Source organism: Ursus arctos, unplaced genomic scaffold, assembly GCF_023065955.2.
Source record: "Ursus arctos isolate Adak ecotype North America unplaced genomic scaffold, UrsArc2.0 scaffold_11, whole genome shotgun sequence".
Lineage (NCBI taxonomy): Eukaryota > Metazoa > Chordata > Mammalia > Carnivora > Ursidae > Ursus > Ursus arctos.
Genome location: NW_026622775.1, coordinates 69,826,906 through 69,843,113, shown reverse-complemented (window position 1 = coordinate 69,843,113; position 16,208 = coordinate 69,826,906). Strand labels below are relative to the sequence as shown.

At 55.8% G+C, this 16,208-nt stretch overlaps 1 protein-coding gene across 1 annotated transcript in view; it reads right to left on the bottom strand.

Moving 5' to 3' along the window:
* Window positions 1-10,368: 10,368 nt before the first annotated feature.
* The window catches only part of PEBP4 (phosphatidylethanolamine binding protein 4), a 201,573-nt gene continuing 195,733 nt past the window's right edge, over window positions 10,369-16,208 (bottom strand). The window contains exon 8 of the mRNA XM_048212224.2: window positions 10,369-10,671. Coding sequence (XP_048068181.1) covers window positions 10,523-10,671 — 149 coding nt within the window. The 3' untranslated portion in view covers window positions 10,369-10,522. The remainder of the gene's footprint in view (window positions 10,672-16,208) is intronic.

The window sequence follows — 16,208 nt, the reverse complement described above, 5'->3', positions numbered from 1 at the left end:
GGTCTGGGATCCTTGTGGAAGAGGAGGCATCGGTCAGGGGATGAGGCCTTATAACGGGAACTTTGCTGTGGTAGCTTAGGGGTTCATGGAAGGTAAGTGGAGTCATGTGCTCAGAAGGCCTGTCATTGCCCCTGGGGGCCACCGTGGGACAGCCCCCTTCTCAACTGGAGGGATGGTATCTCTGCAGAAAGGACTCTTGGGGGATGGGGCTTTTTGAAAAGAGGAACTTTGTCATCTGAAATGAACCAGAAAATGTGTGAGTGTGAGGGGACAGTGGGGGAGGCAGTCATGGGGCGCAAAGAGAGTGAGAGAGATGAGAGCAGTTTCTCTCCCACTGCTCTCCGCGCAGCCAGCCGCTTGATGGGTCGCGGGCTTCACCCATGGGGCAGGTGCTGCCTCCCTGTCGGAAACACGTTTGGGAAACCAGAGAGCTATGGTTGAGATCCTCGCCCCTTGCCCCTTACCAGCTCCTTGGCTCAGGACCCTCGCCAGCCTCAAACAAGGGGGCCCTTTGCCTCATGCATCAAGGCAAGGAGTTGGAGACAGAAACTTGTGGTTTTTTTGGCTGTTCTATGTGGGCAAAAATCTGGGATCGGGGGGAAAGCGGTTAATGACTCCCTTGGGCCCAGAGTTTGAGCTCCTGGGTGGTGTTAGCATCTTTTTTCACCAAGATGGCTTAGGCAGGGCTTCCTGACCTTTGTCACACGTTAGCTCTCCTAGAGAATGAAACTCTTTTACGGCACTGGGGTAAAGGACAGATGCTGCCCCAGGACCTTTGCCAACACCTTGAGGGCTGGGGGAACAATACTGGCCAACGGGAGCCCACTGGAATTCTTCCCATCAGCTTTACTGATGGCGTGAGCTTCCCTGACAAGGCTTAGGGCAGAAGGGCAAAGGATAAGGGGCACCACTGCAGCATTATTCGGGCTTCTCAGAATGATTTGCCCCAAGATCACCCAGAGAGTTACTGGAAGACAAGAGATGGTATCCAAGCTCCCAGAGGGCAGGGCTGAGTCTTATTCCTCTTTGTCTCCCTAGCACTAGTCCCAGGCCTGCCCCCGTGGGTACTCCATAAGAGCTTGTCGGCCCAATTCAAGGGCCCGCCGTGGTGACTCTGAAATGTGGTCTATTGGAGGAACAGCCTAATCCACTTGAATCTGCCCACCTGGTCCTTCGTTTCTACCCCCGCCCCCCCATTCCCTCCTCACAGGGTAACGTACCCCTTGTCCACCAAAATTCTGTTGTGTCAGGGATGCTCCTAGGTCTGGGACTTAGCTCTCTTGCTGCAACGAGGCAAACATCTAGGAAGCCCTTCCGGTGCACTCTTTGTGGAGGGAAGCAAACTCGAGGCTGGGCTCCTGCTGTCTTTCAGGGAGCAGGCCGCTTCTAGTGATGAGTAAGGGGGCTCTGTTAGGAGCGGTCATGCACCAGACATGCCCCGTGGCTCAAAGGAGGCACTGGCGGGGGTTCAGAGGTGGAAGCACCTCTGTGGGCCTTGCAGGACAGACTTGTCCAGGAAGAGGGGAAGGCCCGATTGGGAGGGGGGCCTGAGACCCATAGCGAGAAGGGGAGCAGACAGGAAGGGAGAGAAGGGGAGAGGGATTCTGTGCCAAGAGCTACGGTTTTCTCCCCCCTCATTTCACGTCAACTTTATGTTTTTCATCTCTGGAACTAGAATCCATTAGCATTGTCCTTCCCGGACTTCTCTCTCAGAGAGCCTAGCCTAGGCCTGATGACGGCTTGTTGTGTAGGTGAGTGAGTGAGGAACCCCGGAGGGAGAGAAGGGACACAGCACTGAGCCTGGATCTGCTGGATCCCATTAGACGTCTGGCACCTACTAGAATGTAAGGTCCAGAAAGGCAAGGGCTTGGGTCCATGACCCTCATGGCTATATTCCCAGCAAGAACCTGGCTTATGGGGGTGCTCCATACATATTTGTTGAAGAACGAATGTGCCAGACACTCTTTTTAGGCCCCGTTCCTGATGTTAATAGCAGAAACATGAAAGGGGGTCAACTCCATGTGTGAAATCCAGGAGGAAGAAGGAGCTTGGGGAGTCCACGGCAACATGGATTCCAGGTTGGGGGCGGGGTAGGATTAATCATACATAAACTCAAGTGGTAATAGCCCCGTTAATTGAGTGGTAATGATCCTTGGCATTTTTCATCTTCAAAGTGAGGAACAAACTGTAATTAATACTCCATCCACCCGGGGGCAGGGTGGGGGTGGTGTGGAGAATCTTGAGCTGCTGCTACTCAGTCGGGGAAACTGAGGCACTGGTGGTGAAACTGGTTAGGGGAGTGGATACAAAGCCCAGCGGAGTCCAGAATCTTCTGGGGTGCTTTGAGCACATCGCACGGTGGCCTTCTCCCAAACCCAGGCAGCTGAGGAGCTGAGATCATGAATGAGGAGGGGGCACTGGACACCCACAAGGAGCAGAGAAAGAAGTCTCAGCTCCTTGGCCAAGGCCAATCAGGTGTGCTGGTGGCTTGGCCCCCGAGAGCCGGCCCAGGCCCAGGATGAGCCCAGAGGCGGCTCTGGAGCGGCCCGGGAGCAGGGAAGGGGACCAGGAAGTCCTTGGTGCCCAATGGCAGGCCGGCTTGCGGCATCCTCAGCGTGAGTCACCAGCGGCTCCGAAATGCCTCCTGGTTTCCTCATGGCAGTCTGGCTGCCCTGAGCCCCGAGGGAGTTTTTCATTAAGGTGATTACCCTGCCGTCATTAAAGGCCGGTAAATATCACCCAGGGACCGAGGGCGCGCGCGCGGCTGCCTCTGAACTGCGGCCCGGGTTCACAGGAGCGCTCCCCCTCCCGGGCGCAGCGCCGCCACCAGCTCCCAGTATCCAGGGGCCGGGAGCCCCCGGGGCCTCCGCGTCCCCAAACGCCGAAATGCCATCCCGTTGCCACCGCGTTGCATTTTCTTTGAGGGACGTTGGGTCAGTTCATCCTTCAGTTCAGCCCCCATTCCTCAGGAAAGCCTCTCCTGTGATGCCCCCTTCCAGGTGATCACCAGACAGCACTTCCAGGTTCCCACCATCCTAGCTCCTTTTTACATTCATTCTGTAATCCTTTGATGAATGTCTCCTCCCTCCTTCCAAACGTTCCAGAAGGGCAGGAACCCCTACGGATTTTGTATTGTTTACCCTGTGTGTCCCCCCTCCCAGCCCACTCTCCTGCCACCGATCCCCAGGGTCTGGTGTCCAGCAGGCCTCTTTACTTCTGAATTAACAAGTCCCCGCGAGGCAACAGAACTGTTTGACGGCTACTGCCTTCTGCCCAGGTGTTGTCGACAGCGCCGTCTTGTGCGCCTACTATGTGTCAGGCACGGGGAAAGAAAACTTGGCAGTCTTTGCTGCGGGGAGACTCAAGGCCCAGTGAGTGTTCAGGATGGGGACGGGCAATACGTACATCTACAGGAGGTGGTGATACGAGGAGAAGGACAAGGGGAGAGTGATGGGGAGTGCATGTCCAGACCCGGCTTTAGGTCCTTATTCTTCCCCTTCTTTGCATTTGGGATCTTGCTTTAGTGCCACTGACATTGAAGTTTGGGATCAGAATATGTGGGTCTTGTGCTGTAGTCCAGCTGATTTATTGTGTGCTCCCTGAAAAATTCTCTATACTTTCGATCTTGGTTTCAAACAAATTATATCAGGGGCCCCCGACTGGCTCAGTCGGAGGAGCACGCAACTCTTGATCTCGGGGTCGTGAGTTTGAGCCCCTTGTTGGGTGTAGAGATTGCTTAAATAAATTTTTAAAAATGGCATCAAAGTCCATCCACTAAGGAAGGTCAGGTCTCTGAAGGCAAAGTCCCCTGTGACTTGGCCCCGTGCCCTTGGCATCAGCCCCTCTTCCCTGGGTCAGCTTTGCCGTCTGCCACCAGGTGGCCTAAGATAAAATTCTGACAGTTCTGAAGGACGAAGCCGGTTCAGAAGCCTCAAGGGGAAGGGATGGCAGCGGGCCAAGAGTGACTGTGGCTGTGGGTACCCCAGCCCCAAATCTCAGAGCTGCACTCCCCTCTTGCAGAAACCATCTCTCAGATTGGCGAGAAAGCTTCTTCTAGACCCCAATCGAAAGAAAAAGTCGCCGCAATGGAAACTCGAACTAACCCTCCCTTCTTGCCCCCACTTCCCTCCCGTGGTCACACTTCCGGCAGCCACCACAGGGTATTTTAGGTTCGAAAACAAAGCGTCAGATCTATTTGAGCAACTTTTTTTTCCATTGGAGTAGAAGCCCAGGGGCCTCTGGCCACCCTGGGCTCAGCCACTTCCCCAGGGAACTGACGCGTTTCCCCTTCTCCACTGAGGACCGATTTAGCAATTCAGACTGGCCACTTTTAGCTTCTCCTTTCCTTGGCCTGGCAGCAGGAGAGGGCCCAGAGGTAGGGCCACTGGGAGGATGGGTGTGTGTCATGGTGCCTTCCTTCTGGACTTCAGAACCTCCCTCTTACCCCTCTCCAACACCCCTAAACGTGCTTGCGAATACACACACACACACACACACACACACACACACAGCCCCGAGAGCTACTGCCCTAAACGCATTTGCTGCATCAGGAGCCTGCAAGGTGAGATCTGGCGTTAGGCCCTGTCTGGTCCTGACTCTACTCCAAAGGATGGTGTGCCTGTGTCACTGGTGGGCCGGTGTGTCTGTAGGTTGTGAACAAAGTGGGCGTGCATATATGGCGATTGCATGTGCATGCGAATCCGATGTTCACAGCTGCCCGGGCTGAACAATGCGTGCACACACAGCTTGCATGGATGTCTAGAAAGAGCCTGGCAGAGTTGAAACCCTGGAGTGTCTAGCGGGTGCGTACGCCATGTGATTTTGTGTGGGCTGGTGTATTTACAGTATGTGTGTGCAGGATGAGTAGAGTAGAGGTGTGTGTAAGTGTGCGCACGCACGTCTGTGCACGTACGGATGGGCGGGCCTGGCTCTCAGCGTGCTGGGGAGGAAGACAGGAGAGCTCCAGACAACGGTGACCGTGTCCTTATGGGCAAACACGCACAAGGTCCGTCTGGGGACCAGGGTTTGAGGGCAGGTCGGTGAACTGCAGGTGTGAATGTGTACCTGGGGGACACTGGCTAGGGACCGGCCACTTTGTCTTCGTGTGCGCCTTTCCCTTTTACCTCAGGCCCCGTCGGGCCTCTCTCCTCAAGCCCCCTTTGCCCCTCCCTGGGCTGTGCCGTCTCGCGCGGGCTCCAGCGCCTCTCCTCCTCGTTGGCCTGGCCCACCCTGCCCCACTGCTGAGAGCCTTTGGTCTCCCCCTTGCACGGCTCCTGAGGGACACCTTCCGGACAGCAGGCACCTGCTAGGTTCCTTTGGTAGTTTCTTCCATTCTTTGCACACAGCGGAGCCTCCCTCAGTGCCGGAGGCCGGCTGACTGTATGCTGGCCTCAGCCACGGCATGTCTGCGAGGGAGGGGCCGTTTTGTGGCGACTGCAAGTGCATGTTGTGGACTTGAGGGCAAGTGTGTGTGTGTGGATATGTGAGTGCGAGCATGTGAGTGAAGGTAAGTATTAGGGGTATATATGTGAGTGTGAGCGTGTGTGCGTGAGTGAAAGTGAGTCGTGAGGGTATGTGAGCGTGTGAGAGGGTGAGTGTGTAGGCGTGTGGGTGTGGGTAGAGGGTGTCTGGACTCCTTTGGGGCGCTGCGCAAGCTCGCCCTTCTGTCCAGGCCCTGATGGAAGCCCCATCAGCCTGCCTTTCTGACAAGCTCGGCCCCTCTCCTTTGAGCTGTCTGCTCTCTGCCCAGGTGACTTCTGACAGTGGGGCAGACCCCAGCTCAGAAGGAATCGAGGGGGTGCTTCTGAGTCCTGCCTTCATTCAGGGCATGCGGGAGGCTCAGGAATCACATTTCTGCCCTTCATCCCTGGGTGCGGACACAAGGCCCGTGGGCTCCTCCACTTTCCCTCCACTAGGCTCCCTGAATGGCTTTCCTCCAGCCTGGATCTGGGGAGGATGAGCTCTGTTGCTGGTTGTTGCTTCTGGGAATAGGTCCTCCTGAAACCCTAAGGTCTTCAGGTCTTTTTAGTTTGGCCCTCGTGTTAGGGTTTTCTGCAGCCAAATGCTCTTGGCTCTTTTGATTCTCAGTCCCAAGGTTTTACCCTGTTCTGGTGGCTTTTTCTCACCTACTCCCACTCCTTTCCAGACAAAGGGACAGTGGTAGTGGCTTTCTCTACCATTCCCCAAAATAAGCACACAGAGTTGCCGAATATTCGGCCAGAGGGGACCTCAGAGAGTGCTGGACCTGAGCTATTTTAGAGAGGCTCAGAGAGGGCAGCTGACTTGTCCAGGCTCACACAGCAGTGAACGGTATGAAAATCAGGCCTCCCCTCTGGGCCAGCAGTCCTTCTAGCTACGTCAGACAGATGGCCATGCCTTTCTTTTCTATTTCCTTCTCTTTCTGCATCTTTCTCTTCCTTTCCTTTTTTATCGAACGACTTCCTCTTTTCCCTTTGAAATGTCCTCTTTGTGTTAAGCAGGATGGCTGGCATTTGGTGGCACCAAAGTGGCACTCAGAGCCAAGACCTCTGTCCTGGCACAGTTCTCCTCAGTCTTTTCCAAAGGCTTTTCTCTTTTCTGGTCCCTCTTTCCCCAGGATGCTTAGGGGGACCCTGTACTTCCCTGTCCCTGAGCCAGCCTATTCAACTCCGGTTTCTCCTTCCAAGTACTGAGGAGGCAGATGGGAACCCTCAAGGAATCAGCTCCTCTCTGTAACCTTAGTTTCCTGGTCTTGAAAATGGAGCGAGGGTCTCTGAGGGGGAAACATGGGCATCTGTATATGTGTGAGTGCGCGTGCGGGCGTGTGTGTGCGCGCGCACGCACATGCCTCATGTGCCCCCCCAGCAGCTCGGGGGGGGGGAATGGGAAAGTTAATTAGCACCAGGATGAAAGGTGCTGTGGGATAATTACAGGTAACATCAGGATGGCCGGGAGGGTGGGGCAAAAGGCCCCTAGATCTCAGGTGGGGGGTGGGCAGCCCCTAGCCCTACTCCTGCAGAGTATATCAGACACCTGGAGAGAAGGGGTGGGGGGGTTGGGGGAAGGAGCATTCTGAGTGAAGGGTCTTTGTCTTTACAGAGAAATGCTTGTTAGTTGCTAAGGAACTGGGCTCTCTTCCCTGATCCAAGCCTCCCAATGTTTTGCCGAGCATGGGAGGGGGATGCCGGGCTGGGGCTTGAGGATCCCTTGGCCGTCAGGCCTTTCCCCAGGGCCGCTGCAACTCTGATGGGCCTCCTGGGAAGTACTCTCATCTGGGGAGGGTGGCTCTTTCCCACTCCCCAAAGCCACGCTGCTTGCTGCTCTGCTTGCTCCAGCCCAGGTGGGGCGCAGAGCAGGTGAGGTGGAGGCAGGGAAGGAGAGGAAAACGCATTCACTGAGCAGTCTGCATGCCAAGCACTGCGCCCGGGTGCCTCGCCTGCTCTCTCGTCTAACTGGTGCAACACATCTTTAAGGAAGGCACTTATTTCCATGCTTTTCGCATTATACTGTTTTTTTTGTTTTTTTGCAGTTGAAACCCAGGTCCAGAATAGTTGAGGAAGTTGCCTGAGGTCACAGGGCTATCGACAGTAGAGAGTCTATGTGAATTTGGGTCTGCTCAATAAGAAAAGTTGTGCTTTTCAAACTACGCCATTTATGGCATCTACCAGGCTCGTTTTGTGGCCCATAGCTGCTCAGCCGTAACCTGGACCCACCACCACCACCACCACCACCACCTTTGTTATCACGGTCATCAGGCAGTCTTCCCATATGGCTGTCTTTCCCTCCTTTTCCACCTCTCCCTTCCGTGAGAGCAGTTGTCACACAGGGGAGCTTCTTGGGGAGATGGGTGATTCCATGGGTTGAGGGTGGTAAACTGTTGGGGTAGCCGCCTTGGGCAGGCAGGGTGGGGGGCCGGGCTGGGCTGCTGCCCTGAGTGTCCAGGCGCTGGCCCTCCCTCAGGTCACACTTGGTCTAGAAGAGCTAGAGCTGGGGGAAGGGCAGAGGCTGGGCGAAACTCCCTTTAAATTCTTCGGGAACTTCTAGCCTTCCTTCTTGGCCCACCTGGCTTCTGAAGAGTCAAGGGTGGATTTCCCAAGGTGTCCCTGGCCCTCATGTTTCCCCTTGCTAGCAATGGTCCTTCTTCTCTATGGCTTTGAGGACCATCTGGCAGGGCTGGCTTCAGCCTCGAGCCCGGGCCAGCTTTGTTCTTTTTTCACGTTTTGGGGCCAGGAGGGTGGGGGTCTCTCCTGTAGCTGAACTCAAAGCCCAAAACACCAGGAGAAAAGAAAAGGGGAGGGGGGGAGGAAGGAAAGCAAGCCGATAATTTCCTCGAAGGATAAACATCCGATTTTTTTTCCTCACCCAAAATAAACATGCTAGCCACAAGGAATTAAAAGCAGAAGAGGGGAGGATGTGTCTCGATTTGGGGCCGCTCTAGTGAGCTGGCCTGCTATTTATCCCGGCCTCGGGCACCAGCCGGAGCTGCCAATTACACTCTGGGCCTGGTGGGGCGGGGGCTGCAAGGAGAAGGACGCAGGGGTGTGAGGTTCACACACACCCAGAATGTCCCTTCCGAGGCTGCCTTCCATGACACTGCAAATGGACACTTCCTTTTGCTTCTTCTTTTAGCCCTGCCGACAAGCTTCCCTGGTGGGGTAGAAGAGAGTGGGGAGGCCCTACCGCCTGGGCTGGTATCAGAGGCCCTCCTTCTACAGAACAAGAAGTTAGTGCCCACCACCTAGGTGGGGAGCTAAGTCTATCAATGTTGGGGGGAGCGTTGTCCAATTCCCTTCACGGACTCCGTCTCCCACCTCATTGCGTTCTTCAGATCCCCACCACTCAAATCTCCCAATTAGTGAAGATATGCTCAGCTGGGCTGAGGGGCTGGCCAGGGCCCCTCTGCCTTCCAGCGAGTGTGGGGCATGGCTCTGAGAAGGTAATAACCCTGCCCCAGCTGCAGCCTGCTCTTTCATCTGGGGATCTCAAGGTACTCTGTACACATGAGTCACCAACACTGCTCTATTCTGGCCAAGGAGAGGGGGTTATTAACTCTTGGAGGGAAACGGGGTGGGCGGGTTGGTGAGGGGGTGGGGGGGCTAAGAGGACTGGAGCTGGGGGTGGGGGCGTCAAGGAACCAGTGCTTCGTACATGAATGAGACCGTAGCAAAAGAGGTACCTCCAAGGGGGACTTGGGTGGGAAAGCCAAGTGACCTTCAGAGGACATCCAGGGGAGTTAGGCGCCAAAAACCCTTGCCTCGTAGACACCAAGGAGTTCCTTCAGAGCTTCCTAAAAGCATAAATCAGATTGTACCCCTCCTTCCCCTCCAATCTATTTATTATTCAATGGCTTTCCATTGCTTTCAGGGTAACAATCCAAAATTTCAGCATGGCTGCAAGGCCTGGCGTGTTCTGGTCTCTGCCTATCTGTCCAGGTGGCCAGGCTGCTGGCCTAGAAGATGCCATGTGAGCCCCTGCCAGCCCCGGGGGAGCTCGGTGGTGTTCCCTCTCTTTGGCATGGGCTTCAACCCCCACCCCCCTTCACAGTTAACCCCTACCACACTTTTCAGCCCTGAAGTTAAATAGCACTTCCTCAGAGAGGCCTTGCCTGGGCCTTTACTATGCCCCTCCACCACAGAGCAGGTCCCCTTGCACCCTCGCAGCACACGCCACATTTGTTGTCATTTGCCTGTGGTCATCTGATGAAACTTTCCCTCCCATCCTGGACTGTAAGCTCCATGAAGCAAGCCTTAAGTTTTGTCTGCCCTGTTCACGTATGTATCCCCAGCACCTAAGCAGAAGGGCAGGCAAAGGGACGCCTCGGTGGCTCAGTCAGTTAAGCATCTGCCTTTGGCTCAGATCGTGATCCCCGGGTCCTGGGACCTAGCCCCGTGTTGGTCTCCCTGCTCAGTGGGGAGCCTGCTTCTCCCTCTGCCTCTGCCTGCCATTCCCCCTGCTTGTGCTCTCTCTCTCTGACAAATAAATAAATAAAATCTAAAAAAAAAAAAAAAAAAAAAAAAAAGAAGATGGTCAGGCCCATACCAGGTACCGACAGTATCTGTCAAACGAATGATGTTGAATGTCAGAGTTGTAAGGGGGCCGTGGCAATACACCAACTGCCCCAACCCTCCTTCCTACCTTGCTTTCACAACTGAGGGAGAACTTTAGAGAGGACATGTGATTTACTCAAGGCCGCAGTGCCTCAGTGACAGTTGAGGCCTAGGGACCCCCACCTCCTGCCTATCCATCTCTCCCAGCACCCCCTCCCCCCACATACACACACTTGCAATTATAGGGAAGCCCCAGGTCCCAGTGCTGGACAGTGATTGATTTCTTCGTCTTAGTTTTTGAGACAGCAGGTTAGGAAAGAACACAACCAACCAGTAAGCCCTGGATGATATATTTTTTTTTAATTTGGAAGAGGAGGGGTTCCATACCCAGAGGGGGTGCCATACCCAGCGGGGGTTCCATACCCAGACCGTCGTGGCAGGCACCGTGGACACACACACCTGCAGTGTGAAGCCTGATGCCTGGCAGGCAGTTATCTCTACTTGGGTTTGTCCTTCGGCTCACTGCTTCCGGCTCCGGGGGTCTGGTAATTGGGCGAGTCCTGGTAATTTTGGGTCATGAATTGGGTGCTTGCTTCAGGTTCGCTCAGGTGGAAGCGGTTCAGGAATTTGTCCATTTTCCAAGAGCCTGGAAGGACAAACAGACCAGAGGAAGGCAGTGAGGAAGAGCCATGGACTGGATGCTGGCAGGGCCCGACAGGGAGGCCAGCTCTGGGGGAAATGGAGACAGCAAGTAAGGACCTTGGCCATTGGGCTGAGGGTGTCAGAGTGCCTGGGGGCGCCCTCTGGGTCCTAGCTGGATGTTAGCAGAGTGGGAAGAGGCCGCTCCGCAGGGAACAAAGGGGACTGAGTCTGGACTGGGTCGGGTCTGGACTGCCTTTGGTCTCCTTTCCTAGGGCCCTTTATTTGGCATAACTCTGCCTCCTCACTCACATGCAGAAAGGAAATGCCCCATTGGGTGGGCTGCCCACTTCCTCCACCCACCCCTCTTTTTCCGCAGGTTCTCCTGACCCCATAACTGAGGCCTTAATGCTTCTTTCCTTCACATCTGGTAACCCCAGCTGCTGGGGCTGAAACTGGCCCAAGAGTCCATGCTGTTTGTCTCCCTACTCCTGAGCACCTGGATCCTGCGGGAACAGAGTATGGGTGAGAAGTCCCGGTTGGTGCCCAGGTGCTCTTCAAGGGGAAAAAAGCACAGGGGTGTGGGGGGAGGTGGCTCTTCTGGGGCAAGTGTGGGCAGGTCTAGCAGCAGGGCAAGGAGGGCGCAGCCTCAGGCACTGGGGAGAAGCTGAGGGAAGTGGTCACAAGCATATTCCCACGCTCTTGTTTCCCAAACCCTGGGCCTCAGGCACCCTCTGTGCATGATTGCCAGCTACAATCCAGGATGCCCAGTTTAACTTGAACTTGAGATAAACAACAAATAATTTGTAAGTCTGTCCCTCCTATTGCATGAAGCATACTTAAAAATTCATTCCTTGTTTATCTGAAATTCAAATTTAACTGGGCATCCTGTATTTTTTATCTTTTTCTTTTTGGCTAAATCTGCCAACCTTCCCCGGGTGGAGGGAGTGCTCGGGGAAGACCTTGGCCAGAGCAGAGCTAGGCAGTGACAGATAGGCCCTGGCCCCGCAGAGAAGAGCCATCTCTAAGGCACATAGAGGGCACGGCAACAGTGGCAGCCTAGCCTTCCTCTCAGAGCTGCCCTTTCTCCACCTGTGGTCCTGTCTGCACCTTCTACCCTTTTCAACAAGGAAGAAAGCAAGTTCCTTGAAGTGCTGTTACTCCACTTATCATCCTGCCCCCCCCCAGGGGGTGTTTGCACTTCAAAGATGTTTTCAAGGAAAACAAAACGTTTTAATCCAAAGAAACAAGACAATAATAATGATAATGCAAATAATAATAATAATAGTAATAACACATCTATATAGTGCTTCCTATGTGCCAGGAACTCCATGCATATTCATACACTTAATCCTCACCAGGGGAGACTATTTTTATCCCCAGTGCACAGATGGGAGGATGGGGCACAAGATGGGGTTCCGGTGAGGATGCTTCTTAGGGGCAGGAATGGAGGAAAGGGCTTCTTCAGGTTCCCGCAGGTCCGATCTGGTGACTGCATGCTCAGATTAGGGAGAGAGACGCTGGACCCTGGGATAGCCTCTCCCCGGGGGAGACTGCTGCTGGGTGACAGGTGGATGACTGAGCACAGTGGGGTCTTCCACAGGGAGGGGAGGCAGGGAGGCACTGGCCTGGCATGGCCTTCACAGCCAGAAAGTCTGGCTGGATGGAAAAGAACTGTGGTATCATGATCCTGGGAAAGCGCGTGCATGTGTCTATGCTTGTGTGTGTGTGTGTGTGTGTGCGTGTGTGCACGCGTGTACAAGCCAGTAAAAGGGCTCATGGGTGAACTGGTGTGTGACAGGCATGGGGACAAGGGGGCCTTCCCCACCGAGTGGGGCAGGAAGAAACCTTGATGGCCAGGAGGGAATTGAAACTCTCATCACGAGATCAGGGCAAGTTGGTGGAAAGAAATCCCCTGTACCCTGAGGGAGATCGTGCCCTCCTCCTGCAGACTTTGCCCTCCCTTAGCTCAGAGGGCTTCTCTAGATGGAGCTTGGAGTGCCCTTGGAGCCTCCCAGCCCCTTCCTGGTCACATTTCCGACAATGCTGTGGTTCTTGGGCAGCTCCTCAAACCAGCCCGTGTCCCTCAGGAGAGTGGGTACGGCGCTGCTGGCTGCTAGCCTCCCGCTGCCTCCTCCCCTGGCTTGGCCGTGACTCCTCACACCCCCGTTTCCTGCCACAAAGGGCAAGAGGAACTGACCCCGTGCTAGTTCTAGAAGGAAGAGGGGTGAGTCAGACCCTCAGGGGTGTGTGTGTGGGGAGAGATGGGGAGCTGGGAGGCTGTGGCTTCGTGGTCACCATGTGGAGGAAAGTCCCATCCTGTATGGCACTGCTCTGTCCTGTCCGGAGCTGCAGTCTATGCTCAGGCCACTCCCCTTGTACACTTGGGCCCACCCAGATGGGCTCTTCCTTGGCCCAGGGCAGGGGTAGTGAGTGCACTGCAAATGCCTCTGTGGCTGGAGGGAGAAAGGAGGAGGGTGTCTGCGCCGGTGTCCTGAGCCACCCAGTGGCTGGAACACGGAGGCCTGGTCTCCTCAGGGCGGGGCCGCTGCATGTGATGTTCTGGTTGTTCCCTGCACAACCCTAGGGGGCCCCATTCCCAACCCGCAAAGCCTTATGCCTCGGCTGTGCCCAGAGGCTGGTCTCTCACCTACTGGTTGGTGCCAATAGGGAAGATGTTGGCGATGAAGGATATTAGATGTGAGAGATGTTTCAGAAATGGGCCAAGGGAAAAGATGGGTAAGCTTACCTAAAGCCGTCAGGGGTTTCTGAGCCACCACCGTGTGCCTGATCTCTCCTAGACAGTGACTTCAACAACCGGGAGAGGGGCTCCAAGACTTCAGCTACTCATCCTCGGAGCTTCAGTCCCAGGGGCTGCAATGGCTAGAATGTTCAGGAATCGCCCTGGGACAGGTCTTGCCAGTCATTCTCTGCCCCCAGCTGCCCCAGTCTGTGGGGCTGGCTCAGCACTGTTTGGGAGCGGTTCATCACATGGGACTGCACAGGCCCGTTGGGCCTATCAGGCTTAAGCAGGCATCCCAGGACTGAGAAATATTCTCCTGCCCAGCCCCTCCTCCTTGGAGGACTTGTGAGAATGGGGAGGACAGCTCCTCTGCTAGAAGGGGCAAGCTCTGGGCTGAGGGCAATCTGACACCCCAACTGACAGCCGCTTCTTTGCGTCTACTGGGCGTGGGGGGTTTGCTTGCACCGAGGCCCTACTCCTGCCCTCAACGGGTTTCTAATACAAGCTAATGAATGCTGGACTAGTCACAGGCTAGGTCTTCACAGAGTGACCTTGGCCAGCAGCACAATTCTGCAGCTCCTGGCAGATGGGGTCCCATCCCGAGCATGCGCCTGTCCTCTTTATCAGGCCCACTCTTAAGACTTCTCCGTGTGTCCTCACTCTAGCCAAGGGACATTTCGCACCTGACTTGCTGTTTGGTCCTCAGTGGGCCCTCAACTGTTTCCCTCTTGGCCCAGGAAGTGGGGGCTGGGAAGCCCCCAGTGGGACGGAGGCCTCCGTTCAGATGGACTGGAGAACAAGGGGGAGGCCTCCTCTGAGCTGTTTTGGGAGTTCAGCTGCTTGAGCCTCTACTGGTGAGGAGCCACCCTGTCCCCCAAGATGGGTGAGTTATGTCTAACCCTGTCTCCCCCCCCCCCCCGTTTCCCTAGGGGCACCGTTGCTTCTTGTCAGGGGACAGTGGCCCTGAAGAAAAAACAAAAATTGAACGCCAGCCTAATAACCGCCCCATCGAGCGCCCGGCTGAGGTCTGTAATTTGTCTGGCTCTTCGCAGGGCTGGCTGCAGTGATAGCAGCACTGATGCCTTTCCGCTGAGATTAATGATGTCCTGGTGGTGGTAGGCGGGAGGCCTGGGCCTCTTAGTTTTTGTGCCATTAAATGACATCCAGAGACTTCCACTCAGGAGCTGAAAAGCCCTCGTTCCATCACATCCAATTACTCCTGAAGAATATTTGCTGAGTGGCTGACCCTGCTGGCTTGAGAGGCTTGGGGCAGAGGGGACCACTTCGACTTTGGCAGGAGTGAGAGGGTGCGGATGCTGGGGAGGGGGTTCCAAGGTGGGCGGGGTTGCCCGGCTCCTCTGGAGCACTCCGGAGAATCGGAGAGCGGAAGTACAATCCCGAATTACCCAGTAAATGAATCGCCCAGGACGCCTCCCTCCCTCCTGGGGTTGGGGGTGGGGATGGAGGGGGGGGTTGGGAAGGGAGCAAGAGAGGAGGCTCCAAGCTGTTGATCTGAGCTTCTGGTGATCAAGTCCAGTATTTGCTGGTGGCGGGCTAGAGCTGTGGGTGAAATTGGGGGATGCGCTGTGGTTTCCCAATGATCTGGTCAATACTGCTTTGGACAGTTGATGCTTGGCTTGACTGGGGTGTGCTTCCTGAAGGGGGCTGCCTGTAGCCCGTGGAGGCTGCAGGCAGTTCCTAGCCAGGGTGCCTGTCTGAGAGTTGCCCAGGATGGCCCCATCTGGTCCGCTGCCAGGCCCCCAGTCCTACCCGCTCTGCCAGGTGGGTGGGGCCCTTGGGAGGCAGAAGAGGGCTGCCTCACACAAGCCCGCACAGTGACTCAGGGGCTGGGCCTGGGCGGGGGGGTGGAATTTCTGGGGCCTGGCCAGGTGAACCACCATGGGAGGTCATGGCGGGGTGGGGGCGGCTGTAGGGGCTGTTTTGCAGTGGGTTGTGTGTGTTTGTGTGTGTCTGTGTGTGTGTTTGGGGCTGGTCTACAGGCGGGGGGCCCCTTCCTTCTATCTTTGCCTCCACCGTGTACTTTCTCCTCACTGCTGCCAGGCTGGGGTTTTCTCCCAGCCTCTGGCCCTCCACAGCAGTGCCTCCTCCTGGTGACACTGCTTGGAGTTCTGCTGCCTTCCTGCCCTTGGCCTGTGCTTTCAAACATTTCCCCGAGATGCCCATTGTCTCAATCACCCATGGTGCCCCTCAGGCCTTTAGAGGCCACAAGCAAGCCTTAAACTCCACCGTGTGGCAAGTCTCAGCCTGTCTCTCTTCTCTGACCCCTGTGGGTGGGTGGCTCACCCAGGAGCTGGTCAATTCAGGTGTCTGTGGTGCTGGGGAGTGGGTTATGGCCACCGGGTCCAGAACCCAAGGTCCCTTCTCTGCCCCTCCCATCCTGTTTTGCAAGGAGCAGTCTCTCTGCAGGCCTCTGAGGCTGCCCCAGTGAGGCGGTGACTGAGGCTGATGTGGCCCGTTAGTTCCCCTGGCACTGTGGCACCATCCTGGGCTCACCCCCTTGGAGAGGCTTCTGGAATAAGCGGTGGCATGTCATCCTGTGGGGCAGAAAGGGGATTTCCCCTGCTCACTCGCGAGAGGAGCTTGGGGCCATGAGGCTAGCTCGTGACGCCCCTGGGCCAGGTGGCTGAGGTGTGGCCTGATGCAGACCACAGCTCCTGGGAGTTCTAGTCTCTACACAGTGCTTGGCTATAGCCTTCTCCAGGGAAGGGGCCTGAGGGTTTGTCTCGGGAGTCTGCTGCTGCTAGCCAAGGACACCCAGGGCTTCAGGATGGACTTGCGCC